This window comes from Papilio xuthus, unplaced genomic scaffold (assembly GCF_000836235.2).
Source record: "Papilio xuthus unplaced genomic scaffold, Pxut_1.1 DF827789.1, whole genome shotgun sequence".
NCBI classification, from domain to species: domain Eukaryota; kingdom Metazoa; phylum Arthropoda; class Insecta; order Lepidoptera; family Papilionidae; genus Papilio; species Papilio xuthus.
The window spans coordinates 227,346-240,687 of record NW_013530860.1 but is presented as its reverse complement, the minus strand read 5'-3'; the positions used below and the strand labels follow the sequence as shown (position 1 = coordinate 240,687).

The 13,342-nt window shown below is 32.3% G+C and overlaps 2 protein-coding genes across 2 annotated transcripts; one reads left to right on the top strand and one right to left on the bottom strand.

Annotated features, from left to right (window-relative positions):
- Positions 1-14: 14 nt before the first annotated feature.
- On the top strand, positions 15-2,854 carry DCP1 (decapping mRNA 1). Its single transcript, XM_013308917.1, has one exon. It carries the CDS (start codon positions 132-134, stop codon positions 1,404-1,406), a length of 1,275 nt encoding a protein of 424 aa, XP_013164371.1. The 5' UTR covers positions 15-131; the 3' UTR covers positions 1,407-2,854.
- A 4,641-nt stretch (positions 2,855-7,495) lies between these two features.
- Dd (CTD nuclear envelope phosphatase 1-like protein dullard) lies at positions 7,496-12,263 on the bottom strand. Its single transcript, XM_013308777.1, has 7 exons — positions 12,003-12,263; positions 11,850-11,916; positions 9,922-10,112; positions 9,372-9,484; positions 8,757-8,872; positions 8,386-8,537; positions 7,496-8,033 (listed from the first exon to the last, which is right to left on the bottom strand). The coding sequence occupies exons 1-7, from the start codon at positions 12,099-12,101 to the stop codon at positions 8,028-8,030; spliced, it is 744 nt and encodes a 247-aa protein (XP_013164231.1). The 5' UTR covers positions 12,102-12,263; the 3' UTR covers positions 7,496-8,027.
- Between the last annotated feature and the right edge of the window lie 1,079 nt (positions 12,264-13,342).

Here is a 13,342-nt window from a genome sequence, read left to right as displayed (position 1 = left end):
TATCTTTTATATACTCTTTATTTTATCTACAGAAAATGGAACGTTAACAAATATGGCGATTAACTTATTCTTGCTTCTTGTCATTTTATTGTGATGCTCGTTGTGTAAAAAGTAGTTTTAGCTGCGAAAAAATGGCTGACACCGGACTACGTATGAATTTTGCAGCTTTAAAGAGGGCAGATCCATATGCGCGGGAAATAATCGATAGTGCTACCCACGTTGCTCTGTATACATTCGAAGAACAAGAATGGGAGAAAACTAACATCGAAGGCGCATTGTTTGTGTACAGTAGAAATGGTGAACCGTATCATAGTTTGGTAATTATGAACAGATTGAATACGAATAATTTAATTGAACCAGTATCGAAAGGAATAGAGTTACAATTAAAGGAGCCTTTCCTGCTTTATAGGAACTCCAAGTGTCGTATTTACGGCATATGGTTTTACGATAAAGACGAATGTGTTAGGGTGGCCACAAAGTTGAATTCTATAGTTAAAGATTCGATGAAACCGGTTGAAAATATGTCTCAAAATCCTGTATATAATCCACCTACTAACTCTAGTGCCCCAGTTGATATATTTACAATGCTGAGCAAAGCTCAAGATGATTTTAAATCTAACAAAGGTATAACGAACAAAAATGAATCGACACCGTCTAGAGCTCCTGATATGACGTCGCAAAGCGTAATGGACTTTTTTGCTAAAGCTGGTAGCGGCGCCGCTGCGCAAATGCCGGCAGTGACTTCCCTTCCGTCACCTGGCGTTTTTGGTCCGCGGCCGTCCGATTCTCGCGAAGGTCCGTTGCTTCTGCAAAGGCTGATGAGTAACCCTGCACATACAGTGGAACACATAGAGAAGCAACAAAGGTCAGTCACTCCCCAAGAGAGTCAAAATGCTAATGGTGGCATTCCTTTGGACACTGCAATGAGGCAGAATAGTGGATTCCCACTAAAATCCACACCAGTTGACTCACAAGGCCAGCAAAGGATATCCAATATGCAAAAGATGCCGCTAGACACAGTGGATGCTAATGGTCCCAATCCTTTAGAGAGTGAACTGAATCTAATGCACATTTCATCACCCAAGCCGACCTCACCATTGGCATCATATTTGAATCAATCGCAGGACCTTGGTCACCCGGTAAGCTCTTACAATGGTAAATTTGAAGAAGTGGGAATGTTCCCATTGGGTAATCCTTTAGCTGCTCAGCAGAAACCAGCTCTGATGCCTCCAACAATGTTCACCGTTACCTCGGGAGGTGATGTCCAGCCATCACCTGAACCTTTGACTAGGAATCAATTACTTCAAGCTTTCAACTATCTTCTTAAACATGATGCTGATTTTGTTAACAAGTTACATGAGGCTTATGTAAAATCTTTTTCAGAAAAAGCATTTTCTGTTTCGTAATTTGACTCAAAGCTATTGTTAGCAATCAACATGTACAGTTGTAATTTGAAGTATGAGTTGTTTAAATGATGTTGCGTAGACCCTCTCTAGTTTTATAGCAACTTATTTGGAAAGATTATTTTTAAATAAGTTTTAAACGTTTGACTGTGTCATTCAAATGATTATAGAGAATAAATTTTAGTAACATCACAAATTAAGAAATTTATCTGTACAAGCTGTTTGTGATATATTCTTGAATTGAATGTCTATGACTATAAAATATAGTATAGAAGTGCTACATCGACCCTAATTGCAGGTAATCTGTTACCTGAAATTGGTAAAATTATTCAACTGTTGCTCTCCTTTCTTTACAATGGACTTAGTATAAGTTTTCTATTACATATTTTCAGTTAGAACTACCAATTTGACGTAAAAATGCTGGCTGGCAATTAATTTTTTTCTTTATATAGATATTTATGATGAGTCATCTCAAAGAGATGATGACAAAAATTTATGACAGTTTGTTGCAATAAAACATAAAAAAAGTAATGGTATTTGAGATAATTATATTGCTTGATTTTAAGGACTTGAAAATACTATTTTTAGAAGGTAGAAATACTTTCGTCCGGTTAAATTTTACTCATTGTATACCTTTATTTCTGATAAGATTTTGAAAAGTCACATGTTTTATATTTTACAAATTCTTAAAACTTTTCAACAGCATGTTACTCGTTTTAGAAAATCGTAATTGTTATAATAAGGAATAATTTTGATAAACAAAAATACAGAATACCCTGCCCGGGAGTCCAGTGAGCGAATAATTAACTTAGTAAGCCTATTTTGTGTACATAAAAAAGGTTGTGTAAACATCAATATTTTGAATGAGATAGTTTGTGTATATACGAAGTAATCCATGGTTTAATTAGTTTAAAATATGCTTCAAACCTACATAATTCATTTAAGAAAAAAAATGCAATAAAACAATTATTCTTTGGCAAATTCTTTGACATAGATTAATTGTATTATAATTTATTGTGAAAATCCATCTTTTACAATAGTTTTCTAAAATACAAATAGAAAAAAAAATCTAACATCTTGAATTCATTATCTTCATTCATAGTTTCACCACAAACTATTTATTATAAAAAAAAAATTGTTTTCTTTTCAATCATGCACACAATTTTCGTTTACTGAGAGTAATTAAAAAATAAAATAAAAAATATAATGACAAACTGGAGTTATACTCCCTTATTGTTATATTTAAAAATACCCTGATGCTTGCAATATATGGCCTACACGATCTTACATTTTTTTTTGGCAGAAAATGTACAAATCATTAGAAAGACATTGCATCAATAAAAAGCCTTCATGAAATGTTTGTAGACAATGTAAAAATGTGATTTTGTGAACAATTTTCATAGAAACCAAAATTTAAACAGATTATTGAAATTAAAGGTTTGATGAAGTAATTCAGTTGTTTTTATTATCCCCACTTTCAATGGCTTGGCATAGTGCTGTTCACTTCGCAACGCAAAGAAAAAACCAACTAAATTTAGTAAGTTCCAAAATGTTTTCCTTACAACTTCATAGACAACATCGCTTCCAGTAATGTTTTAAGACATGCCTTTAAATTATATAAGAATTAATTTAAAGGAAAAAACATTAAGTTTCATGATTAGAATAAATAAAAGAAAACGAAATAGTTTTAAAATCGATTTAATATTGCTATTTTACAAATCGTTTTGAACTTTGATCATCATGAGACCATAAAATTGTTTAACAATTTCTTTATCTCGACACAAGTAGCCTTTACGGCTAGTTTACATTGGTTCTATTGAGAAATAAACTAATGGTCAAGGCAATTTCAAATTTAAACAGAAAAATAAAACATTTATCTTTCCAAATTACAATCCATTTTTTTTATCGTAAATAGCAATAAATACAAATAATCAAATGTACTATAATTGTCTGATTTATTAGAAAGTTTCCACTATTAAATCTTGTTTAATAATTTGATATACAATAAAAATATAATTAAAAAAGTTGACTGTCATCATCATCATCGCCGAGGGGCTCGGAGCCTACCCAAAGTTATGGGTGATTAGGCCATAGTCAACCACGCTGGCCAAGTGCGGGTTGGTTGACTTCACACATATCTTTGAATTTCTTCTCAGATATGTGCAGCATCACGATGTTTTCCTTCACCGTAAGAACGTCGGATAAATGTACATATGTTAGTCAGAAATCGAAAAAACACATTGCTACATAGCGGGAACCCGGGACCTGCAGATTGCAAGTCAAGTGCTAAACCCTGAGCCACCGACGCTTTGTATATACATAGAATTTATCATAGTGTTAAAAATGTATGAGCTAAATTTGAAATTGCCTCAATTTTCACATTAGTGCTTATTGAAATAAATCATTAAACGCATAAATCACATTGTTTGTCTATGTTATGCATAAATAAGATAACAAGGATCACGATGGATGAATAAAAAAATATTATTTTTTTTTACATTGTGCTACGCATTGTGTTATGTTTACTTATTTATACAATTGTCCAATATTTGGGAGTATGTTTAAATCGTTTTAGAGTTTTAAATGACATAGTACGAGAAATATATACCGACCAAACTTTCTGTAAAGTGACAGGTGGCGCCAAATATGGTAATACAGTCAGCTGATTGGCGGAAATTATAACAATCGTTCGAAATTTAAAAAAACGGCTGCAGTTTCCATATCACTTTACGGATAAATTGGTGAGATATTTGTACACGTATTTATATTCTTTAAAAGGCATTTCCACTGGGGCAACACCTTTACAAACAAGTTTTTACAGGACTTTTGCCAGTGGAAATTCACGTTTAAGTATAGAATTCTTCAAACACAAATCGACAATTAAATTCCAATGATAAATGTCAAATTCGTTGGATTGGCAAAAGAAACACGCTTTAATCTCATTTTGTAAATGAATCACTTGTTTTAAAGATTTTACACTTGATATGAAGACTATTTACAATAAGAGAAATCAACATAGTTAAGTTTTTCTCTGTTAAGACTATATATAGAACTAAAGGTAGATTTACATTGTGTACGTAAAATTTAGCAATACCCACGTAACACCGTCATACAAATACATAGATTAAGTATATCCAATGCACGATTAGTCTAACAAATAATAATTTCCCTTTATAAAATGACTGTACAATGATAAAATGTTACACTTTATATACAGCATGTTTCAAAACGTACAAAAATTTTGTATCACTAGAAGAAATGACGATGCTACGTTCCTCACGCTAAAATTACAAACCCTATACAAAAACAGTAGAAAATTTGTCATAAAAGGTGAGTAAATTCTCTCACAATTTACCAAATATTTATAAAGTATATTCAGACAAAAACTATTGACAACCTTTAAAGTTTTCGTCATGTGACAAAATAGGTTTCTGTTAATAATTGATGATAGATAGTGGTCACAAGATTGTCTTTTTTTATATCATAAGGCGACAAAAGAGCGAGCGGCCACCTGAAATCGCTGAAGTAGCGAAGTGACAGTTGCCCATAGGCATACGCAATTGCATATGTGTCGCCTACCTTTAATCGACGGAGGAGAGGATGCACAAAAAGAAAATATTTTCCCCTTCCCATGCATCCTCTCATCCGGAAAGTCCACTTCTATCCCATCCTTTCCTTATAAGAAAAAAGGTGGGAAGGGAAAAAGGACTAAATTAGGCCTCCGGGACGCACATTCATCAGACTGTAATTGGAATTGCTTCCACTTGACGCCTGTCTTTTGTGTGGTCGTGGTATTTCACCGGGCGAGCCGGGCCGATTCGTGCGAAGATGTTAAAGCGGGCTCTACCACTGTTGTCTTGTTTTGTCTGAATATAGTTTTATAGACAAAACTGCTGAACCGAGACCAAGCTAAGTGTTTTTTTTCCATTCAGCAGTTAGTCGCACACGGCTAAGTGCTAAGTGGAAAAAAGGTTTAAGTGCTGAAATCGATACAAAAAAATATAAGCTTGGAACTATCCACCGAATACTGTATTTTAGTAATACTTGGAGGTTCACAATCAGTTCAGAGCCAGCCAACGAGTAATATTAACTATATTTTTTTTATCATTTTAAATAACTACGTATTTCAACTATTTGGTTTAAACACTTTCTGTAGAATGATCTCAAAAATCCCTAAAAAATCAACTAAGTCGAATAATTAAGTAAATGGCATAAAAATTATATCATTTAATACAACTTACTGACATACTTTTAAATTGGAAAAAACCTTTGAATGTAATCATGGTATAAAATTAAGTATTCAATAAAAAAATGAGTATTTATGAAAAGTGTAATTTTCTGCTCACTTCGAAAATATTACCAAAAAATGCTTCTGTAGCAATTTTTACGAACATCCAAATAAAATCTGGTCACTTCACTACGGTAATGACAAATAGATTTATCGTCTCACGTCTTCTGGTTGGTTGATACGTTTGTGTGCGTGTTAGCGAGCGTTCCCATTGGCTGTCCCTACGCACAAAAGAAAACGTACGTCGCAACTACAAATGCAGTGAACTTCGGAGTCAAAATAACAATTACTATAGATAATGTAACAATTTAAATTTCTCATTGTCTGCTCTGTGAACGCTAATTTAGCTAAATTTAAAGAAAACATGACTTAAAGCTCAACCCTGTCGTTCCTTATAAAATTGCTATTTAATTCGCGAATAGAGAGGAGTTTAAAATCAACGCGAGCAAAAATGTTTGAAAATCCTTTAGTTTTTATCTAAGCTGGCTTGGCTTACATGTATTTTTGAAAAAAAAAAATTAAAAAAAAATTGCATAATTTCAAACAATGCATATAAGATTTCATTTCTTCACTTACCACAATATAAAAAGCGTATAACTTGGCATTCATAGACAAAAATATATTTTATAGTAATACCAAACTTTGAAAAAAATTGATTTTTCCAATTTTATTATGTTTAAACCAACATTTTTTCGTAATTTTTTCATAATCCACGAAAATAATCAAGTTTTTTTCTTTAAATAATTATATTTAGAAGCTAAACCAACTTCCACGAGCAGACAGAAAATCAACAGATTAGGATTATTTTGTACGTGATAGTTCTATTACTACTGTATTGTCATAAATCAGGTACAACACTAAGACGGTAATTTAGCGGCTTAGTAAATTATAAAAAAAAAGATTTCAACCAAGGTGTAATTTTTACCCCCATTTTTTTATAAATACTAAATGAAATGAATTTAACAGACTAACAAGTAATTAATCGACACTTATCACACCAATTTAATTTGTTTTAAAGACTCCTTTGACGGTCAAATTTCCAATTTTTTACATCAATTTTTTTTACCGTCTTAGTGTAGGCCTGTATTTATATTCACAGCGCATTTGCCTTAAAATAAATGATATTAAAGTACTAAAAGCGATTTGCCTTTTTTTACTAATCATTTTGTTGTTTAATAAAACACAAGTATGTTATAAAATCCGGCAAATCGTCATCTAAAATTATATTTACAATTTCTAATGTTATTAAGTTATATAAAAATTAATTCAATATTAAAAATTATGACTGTAAAATATGTTATTACATATTCCGTTAAAGTAACATATAAATGGAAATATAAAAAAAAAAAATTTGCCATTTTTTTCTTCTTTCAAGTAGTTTTATTTGGCAGTGTACAAAATGCCAGGCATGTATGAAAAAAATCTATGTTTTTTTTTTAATTTTCATAATGGCAATTTTGTAACCGCCATAAATCTGACAAATTAGATCTCGTTCGGTTTAAATTTAAAAAAAATAAATTTCACAGGAATATAAAATATTCTCTGTATTTAATAAAGGTGTAAGCGAATATTTATTTCATGAAATTTTATTTTGCACTTTTGAAATATTTGACATAAATAAAGATAAGGACATTTTCATGCCATTTTATGATAACCTCAAAATTACTTTCCAAAAATTTACAATTTATTTTTGAAACTTAAATTAATAATCAATCAAAATATAATTAAAAGGTAATTTTCTAATGATTCTTGAAAAAAGAAATCTAAATTGAAGTTAATAAAATTTTAGTACGAATTAAAAAGTACAAAAGAAATAGGATTTTTCTATTAAACATAATTTGATTTTAATTGCAAAGGCAGTGGTATTTCTAATCACACAAAAATATGAAAAGTTATTCAAATTAACAATAATTAAAACTATACTAATTTCAAAAAAAAAACATATTTTACAAACGTCGAAAAACCTTTACGCGGGAAAATGTGACTTTAGTGACATTTCCCGATCGACATCTTGAATACCGCAGCGTTGACGGACAAGTTTAAACTTCAAATATATACGTCTATCTCACTCATAGGCGATATGACAGAGACGCGTAGAGGTCACACGCAACCACAGATAATGTCCGTCTACACGAGTAGCCGGCTAACATACATAGTCTATGTATACACGCTAATCACATTTATTTATTTATATATAAAAAAACAAAACATTTTAAACCCATTTATCTACGTTATTACTATATGTATATTTTAATAGAAGCTGGGGTCCTAACAAGTGACAAAATAAATAGATTCGGGCGTTGTTACCGCACCACACATTTTGTACAAAAGCCGGTTTATATCTGAAAGAGAAAGAAAAAGAATTTGACTTAATTTCACTCACATAATTATATTTATTTACTAACTTGGATGTGGTGAAGGTGATGCATAAGATGCAAGTTGAAACCCAATGTTTTAATACATGTAAAGTCAACCCACACTGAGCCAGCGTAGTTGACTATGGCCTAGTCACCTGTATTATGGTCTCCGGACCTTTCAATTGGAATAATCATATTTGTCTAATATGACTACAGTACAGTCTACAGTGGATTAGGGTTGTTCCCCTCAGAAAAGTTTGTGCTTCTTTAAGCTTTTGTTAATATTTAGTAATAGTTAGCAGCTGTTGGCAATCATGGTGAGTAAATAGTAGCTCACCTGGGGATACCAGAGGCGATTGAGGTGCAGATTACGCGAGAGCACGGAACGCACGTCGTGCGTGAAACGCAGCGCGTCCAGCACTGGCAGCAAGTTCAACAGCGCCACGTCCAGTGGGTCCGAAAACCACGACTTTATTGGTATCGCGTTATCTGAAACACAAGACAAACTAATAATAATATTGAGACAAAAGTGAAAAGTCGTCACTAAGGAACTCTTTAAGATTGAGTCACCAATGGGATTAATTATCAGAGAAATTGTAGTTAAATCACTAGTGGAAAAAGGGTTTATAAATACTTACTAGGATACATAATAGGATATTTCCAATTAGAAATGCATACAAAGCACACAAAGACAGTAAAATATTTTACCTGGAAAGTCTCGATATGCGCCCGGTGAGTTATCCAGTATAAACACCCTGTTTAGGTCGTCACATATTGACGACAGGTTCTTTGTGTATGATCCGTGCTCCGGAGTGCAGTGTTGTCTGTAAAAATCATAATGCCACAACAATATATTATAACATGCCACAAAATATATAGTAAACTAGCTGTCGCCCGCGACTCCGTCCGCGTGGATATATAAAAAAACTTAATTAGTGTAGCCTATGTGTTCTTTCGGACTATATCCTATAAGTATGCCAAATTTAATCGAGATCCGTTTAGCATTTCTAGAGATATCTTCAAACAACCAACTATCCAACATTTGCATTTATAATATTAGTATTTTAAATAAAAAGCAGCTCTTCAAGGCATAAATTCTAAAAAAAAATGAATAGTATCCTATGTTCGTCTCCTGGCTCTAAGCTACCTCCTCACCAATTTTCAGCCATATCGGTAAAGCCGTTCTTGAGTTATAAATAGTGTAACTAACACGACTTTCTTTTATATACATATATGTAAAAGTACATAATAAATAAATACTTTTTTCACCAGCACAACACTTAGCAAGCAGGCCATAAAGATTAAAAAAAGAAATTTCCTTACCTGTAAAATCGACGCCGTAGTATACCCCGTCCATTGTCTAGTTTGTCTGCCACCGCTGCACCATATATCTCCATTGAGGCTGTAAACACCACTAGCTCATACCATTGTGACACCTGGAAGATTGTTTAAGAACAATATTGTTTTTAATTCCTACAAATTAAACAACAAAGACAACTGATGCTCTTAACCAAGACTACAGACTTCTATCTGGAATATTTGTAGGACATCTCTTTATTAAAATTACTCCTGGAATTGTGCAACAACTAAGAAAACACAGAGCTGAATATTATCTACTAGATTTACTACAAGATAAACTGCAAAAAAAAAATGATTTCATAAGTATTTTTTGAGGGTCCAATTAGTCCCACATCTTTGATTTGATAAGAAGAGGTCTATTTGCTAATTGGATGCTAATTTAATAAATTGCAAAAGTGTTAAAAGTATAGAATTATAATTTTTTTAATTGTTTTGTATGGGAAATAAACATAAATTGTAGGTGTAAATGCCTAATTCATCAAACATTACAATTGTTTATCTATGGTATACTTACTATATCTAGGAAGTAGTCGACATGCGGCCTTTTATGTACAAAGAATCTGACTGGATGTTTGTCTATGGTCACTTTGAGCACAAAGTCGGGGGGAGTCCCAGGTTTGACAGTTGGCCGCAGCATCGCATCATGATGTGAATGTATTAGTGTTTCATCAAGATCTAACACAAGCATTTTTCTTTTTACTAAACCTGAAACAAAAATTAATGCTCATAGTATTACTTTATCTTATTTTGCTTAACCATATGGAGGGAATGAATGGAAGGAGGAAGGAAGTCGAGTGAGGCAATGCAACAATAACCAAATAACATGGTTAGATATGATATTCCAATTTTTTATTGTTGAAGAGGTAAATAAGCACAGATTTGTCTTATATCTAGTGATCAAAGAAAAAGAATTATTATCAGTTAACATCTTTAGAGAGAATTTCCTCACTTCTTAATAACCATAAGTTTAATTGCAAACCATTCAGTCGGGATTTTGAAGGACAACTACTTTAAACATTCAAAAGCTAAATCATGTCTACTTTGTATGCACATATGTATGTATGTATGTAAATCCTATAACACTTTGTGAAATGACACAGCAATTTTAAGTTGTAATTTAAATGCAAAGTCATTTTACTGTTATAAATGTGATTCTCGCTCAAAGTTTACTATTATGTTGGTAACATCAATTTAATAATTATTGATTGATAAAATACTCAAGAATACAACCTATATTAAGAGCAACCAAACTATGTTAGTATGCTGAAGCAGCAAGAGGTGCGTCGGGGCTGTGCTAAATGGAGCTTCATAGTCTCTACCATTCCCTTTGGGATATGGCTACAATTTATGTTATTAAATTATTCAAACTTTCGTGAGATTTTATACTAAACTGATATAAACACGGCTAAACACTCACGTATATTCGTCCGGTGGCGGCACCGACTAGTTTCAAGCCCATCGGGGGCCCTTCATCAGGATGAGTGGTACTGGTATTATTTCGCGGACGCGGCCCGTCGCTCACTGAGCCCACCGGATGAATATTCGTGAGTGTTTAGCCGTGTTTATATATCAATTTATGTTATTGTTGATAATTTGAAAACAATTTGGAAAGATTTAATTTTAGTATATCAACATTGTTTCAAATAGGTTTTATAATATTCCAATTGGAATCATTATGATTATGTTCAAAGCACTAATATCTTTCATTGACTAAAGTACTTCACTACATGATCTTTATGTAGTAGAAGTGGAACAGATTATCCTTCTAATATTATAAATGATTGTCTGATAGATATCTGAAAATTGGCATACATGTAGAACATAGTCTGGTAGGACACATGGGGTACTTATTAACATTTTTTAATTCTACGGTGACAGATTTGTAGGGAACAGCAAGTTTAAATATATATTTTCAAATATGATAGTACTAAAAGTGGGTTCCTAATGTTTATTTCGGTGATTTCATTTCAAAGCTTACAAAAGTTCAAACAATTATTGTCTAGTTGTAATACTGCGAGCAACGGCTAATGTTCAAGCAACATTATATGCAAATATTTAACTTATGAAATATAAGAAAGTATATTGACGTTTTGTAATAAAAGATAACAATATCAATATGATAAGCAAGACAGTGATATTAATAAATATGAATGACGAAAAAAAATTAATCAAGTCCATTATTGATTAAATAAATATTGCATAAAATATGAAAGAAACTGTTGCCTTATAATATAGTATTAGGTGAAATATTTCATGACAATATTTATTACAAAATTTGCTTGTTTACATGGGACAGTGTACATGCAAATTATGGCTTTCGAATACGAAAGTATATTAGTTGATAATGTTCGTCCTAAAGATAAATAGATTGCAATTCAAGCAAATCATTCTAGCGTTTGCAATAAAAATAATAAGTTACTGATAAAAACTGATTATACTCACTCAGCCTGTGTCGAGATACTGGTGAAAGAGGATAAATTTCATATTTGACAGATTGATACTGAGCCAACTGCAAAGGAAACACCACATGTAGGCACACAATATACTTTTCTAATTCACCAAATTAACGATTCAATTCTGAAATATTATATTTACCGCTCGATACTGCTTTCTAAACATATAACAAAAACAACTCCATACTTTGGATGCGATAAGCATGAACGTGCGAAGGCCCATCTGCAATTGTTTCAACATTTGAAAGGTTTATAAAACGATCACTAGAGTACAGATACCGCGACTTTTAAACAAAAGCGTAGGAAACGAGATCATTGACGGCGTTATTCAAAATAAATTCAATAAATACAAGCGCCGAAAACATCTAACCCGCCATGACATAATCGACCCAGTTCACGAACCATAAACAAAGTAGAAATTTTGCTTTCAATCAAAGAGTATATAAAATAAGAGACGGGACTCTTGACTAATTAGATACACAAACGGAGAATAACAATTGACATTTTCAATGCTAGCAATATTATGAACAAGTCTACGTTGCTACCAACCTAAAAAAATCTATCTGTCAGTTTCCTTTTTGACGTTTGAAAGTATTATTTGAGGGAAAACAATTTGGAAAAATAAAATAATTTCGTTAATTGCAACTTTAATTTAATCTTCTGACTAAAGTGAACATATTTTAAGAACGCAACATAATGCTCATTGCTTTCGTAATAATACCATTATTGTTTAGTTCACCAACAAAATACCCCAACTATAATAAATGCTTATTTGTTCCAGTTTGTTTATTTGATAGCTCATATTTTCTGATAGAACTGGAGTAGTAGTGCCACTCTCGTCGGGAGAAATAGAATAGCACTGGAAAGAGATTAGCTCCTATCTGTTGGTAAAGTATTTAGAAAATTGCTAACAAGACAATATGCATTGAAGCAAAACAAATCGTCATCATCAAGCTCACTATACGGACACACTATATTCCACTGAGGAGGTCGGAGCCTATCCTCAAGAATGCGACTAGGTTTTATTCAACAACGCAGAGCCAGTGAGGGTTGGTTGACTTCACACATATCTTTGAATTTCTATGCAGTTGTATGCGATTTGTTATTACAGTAAGAATGTCGGATGGATGTTATCATGAAATTCGAAGAATGAATTACTATATAGTGGAGATCGTACCTGGATATGTAAAATTTGATCTGGTAAAGCACCAACTGCACTGCCGACGCTCCAAATAGTCCCCTAATCTAAACTTTTCCTATCAAAACATTGCAAATGTAAAAGTCATGTTAAATATAATGTAATGTAAAAATAGAATACAATATTTAAGTTTTACTTTAAAATTATCATGAACCTAAAGATTCCGCATATTAACTCTTTTGTTATTACTATTCTCCATAGATGTGTAACCTATAGATTCCTTAACGAGGAAAAATAATGAGCTTAGGAGGCATCATTTTGGGGTAAAGTACCTGTGTTGAAAT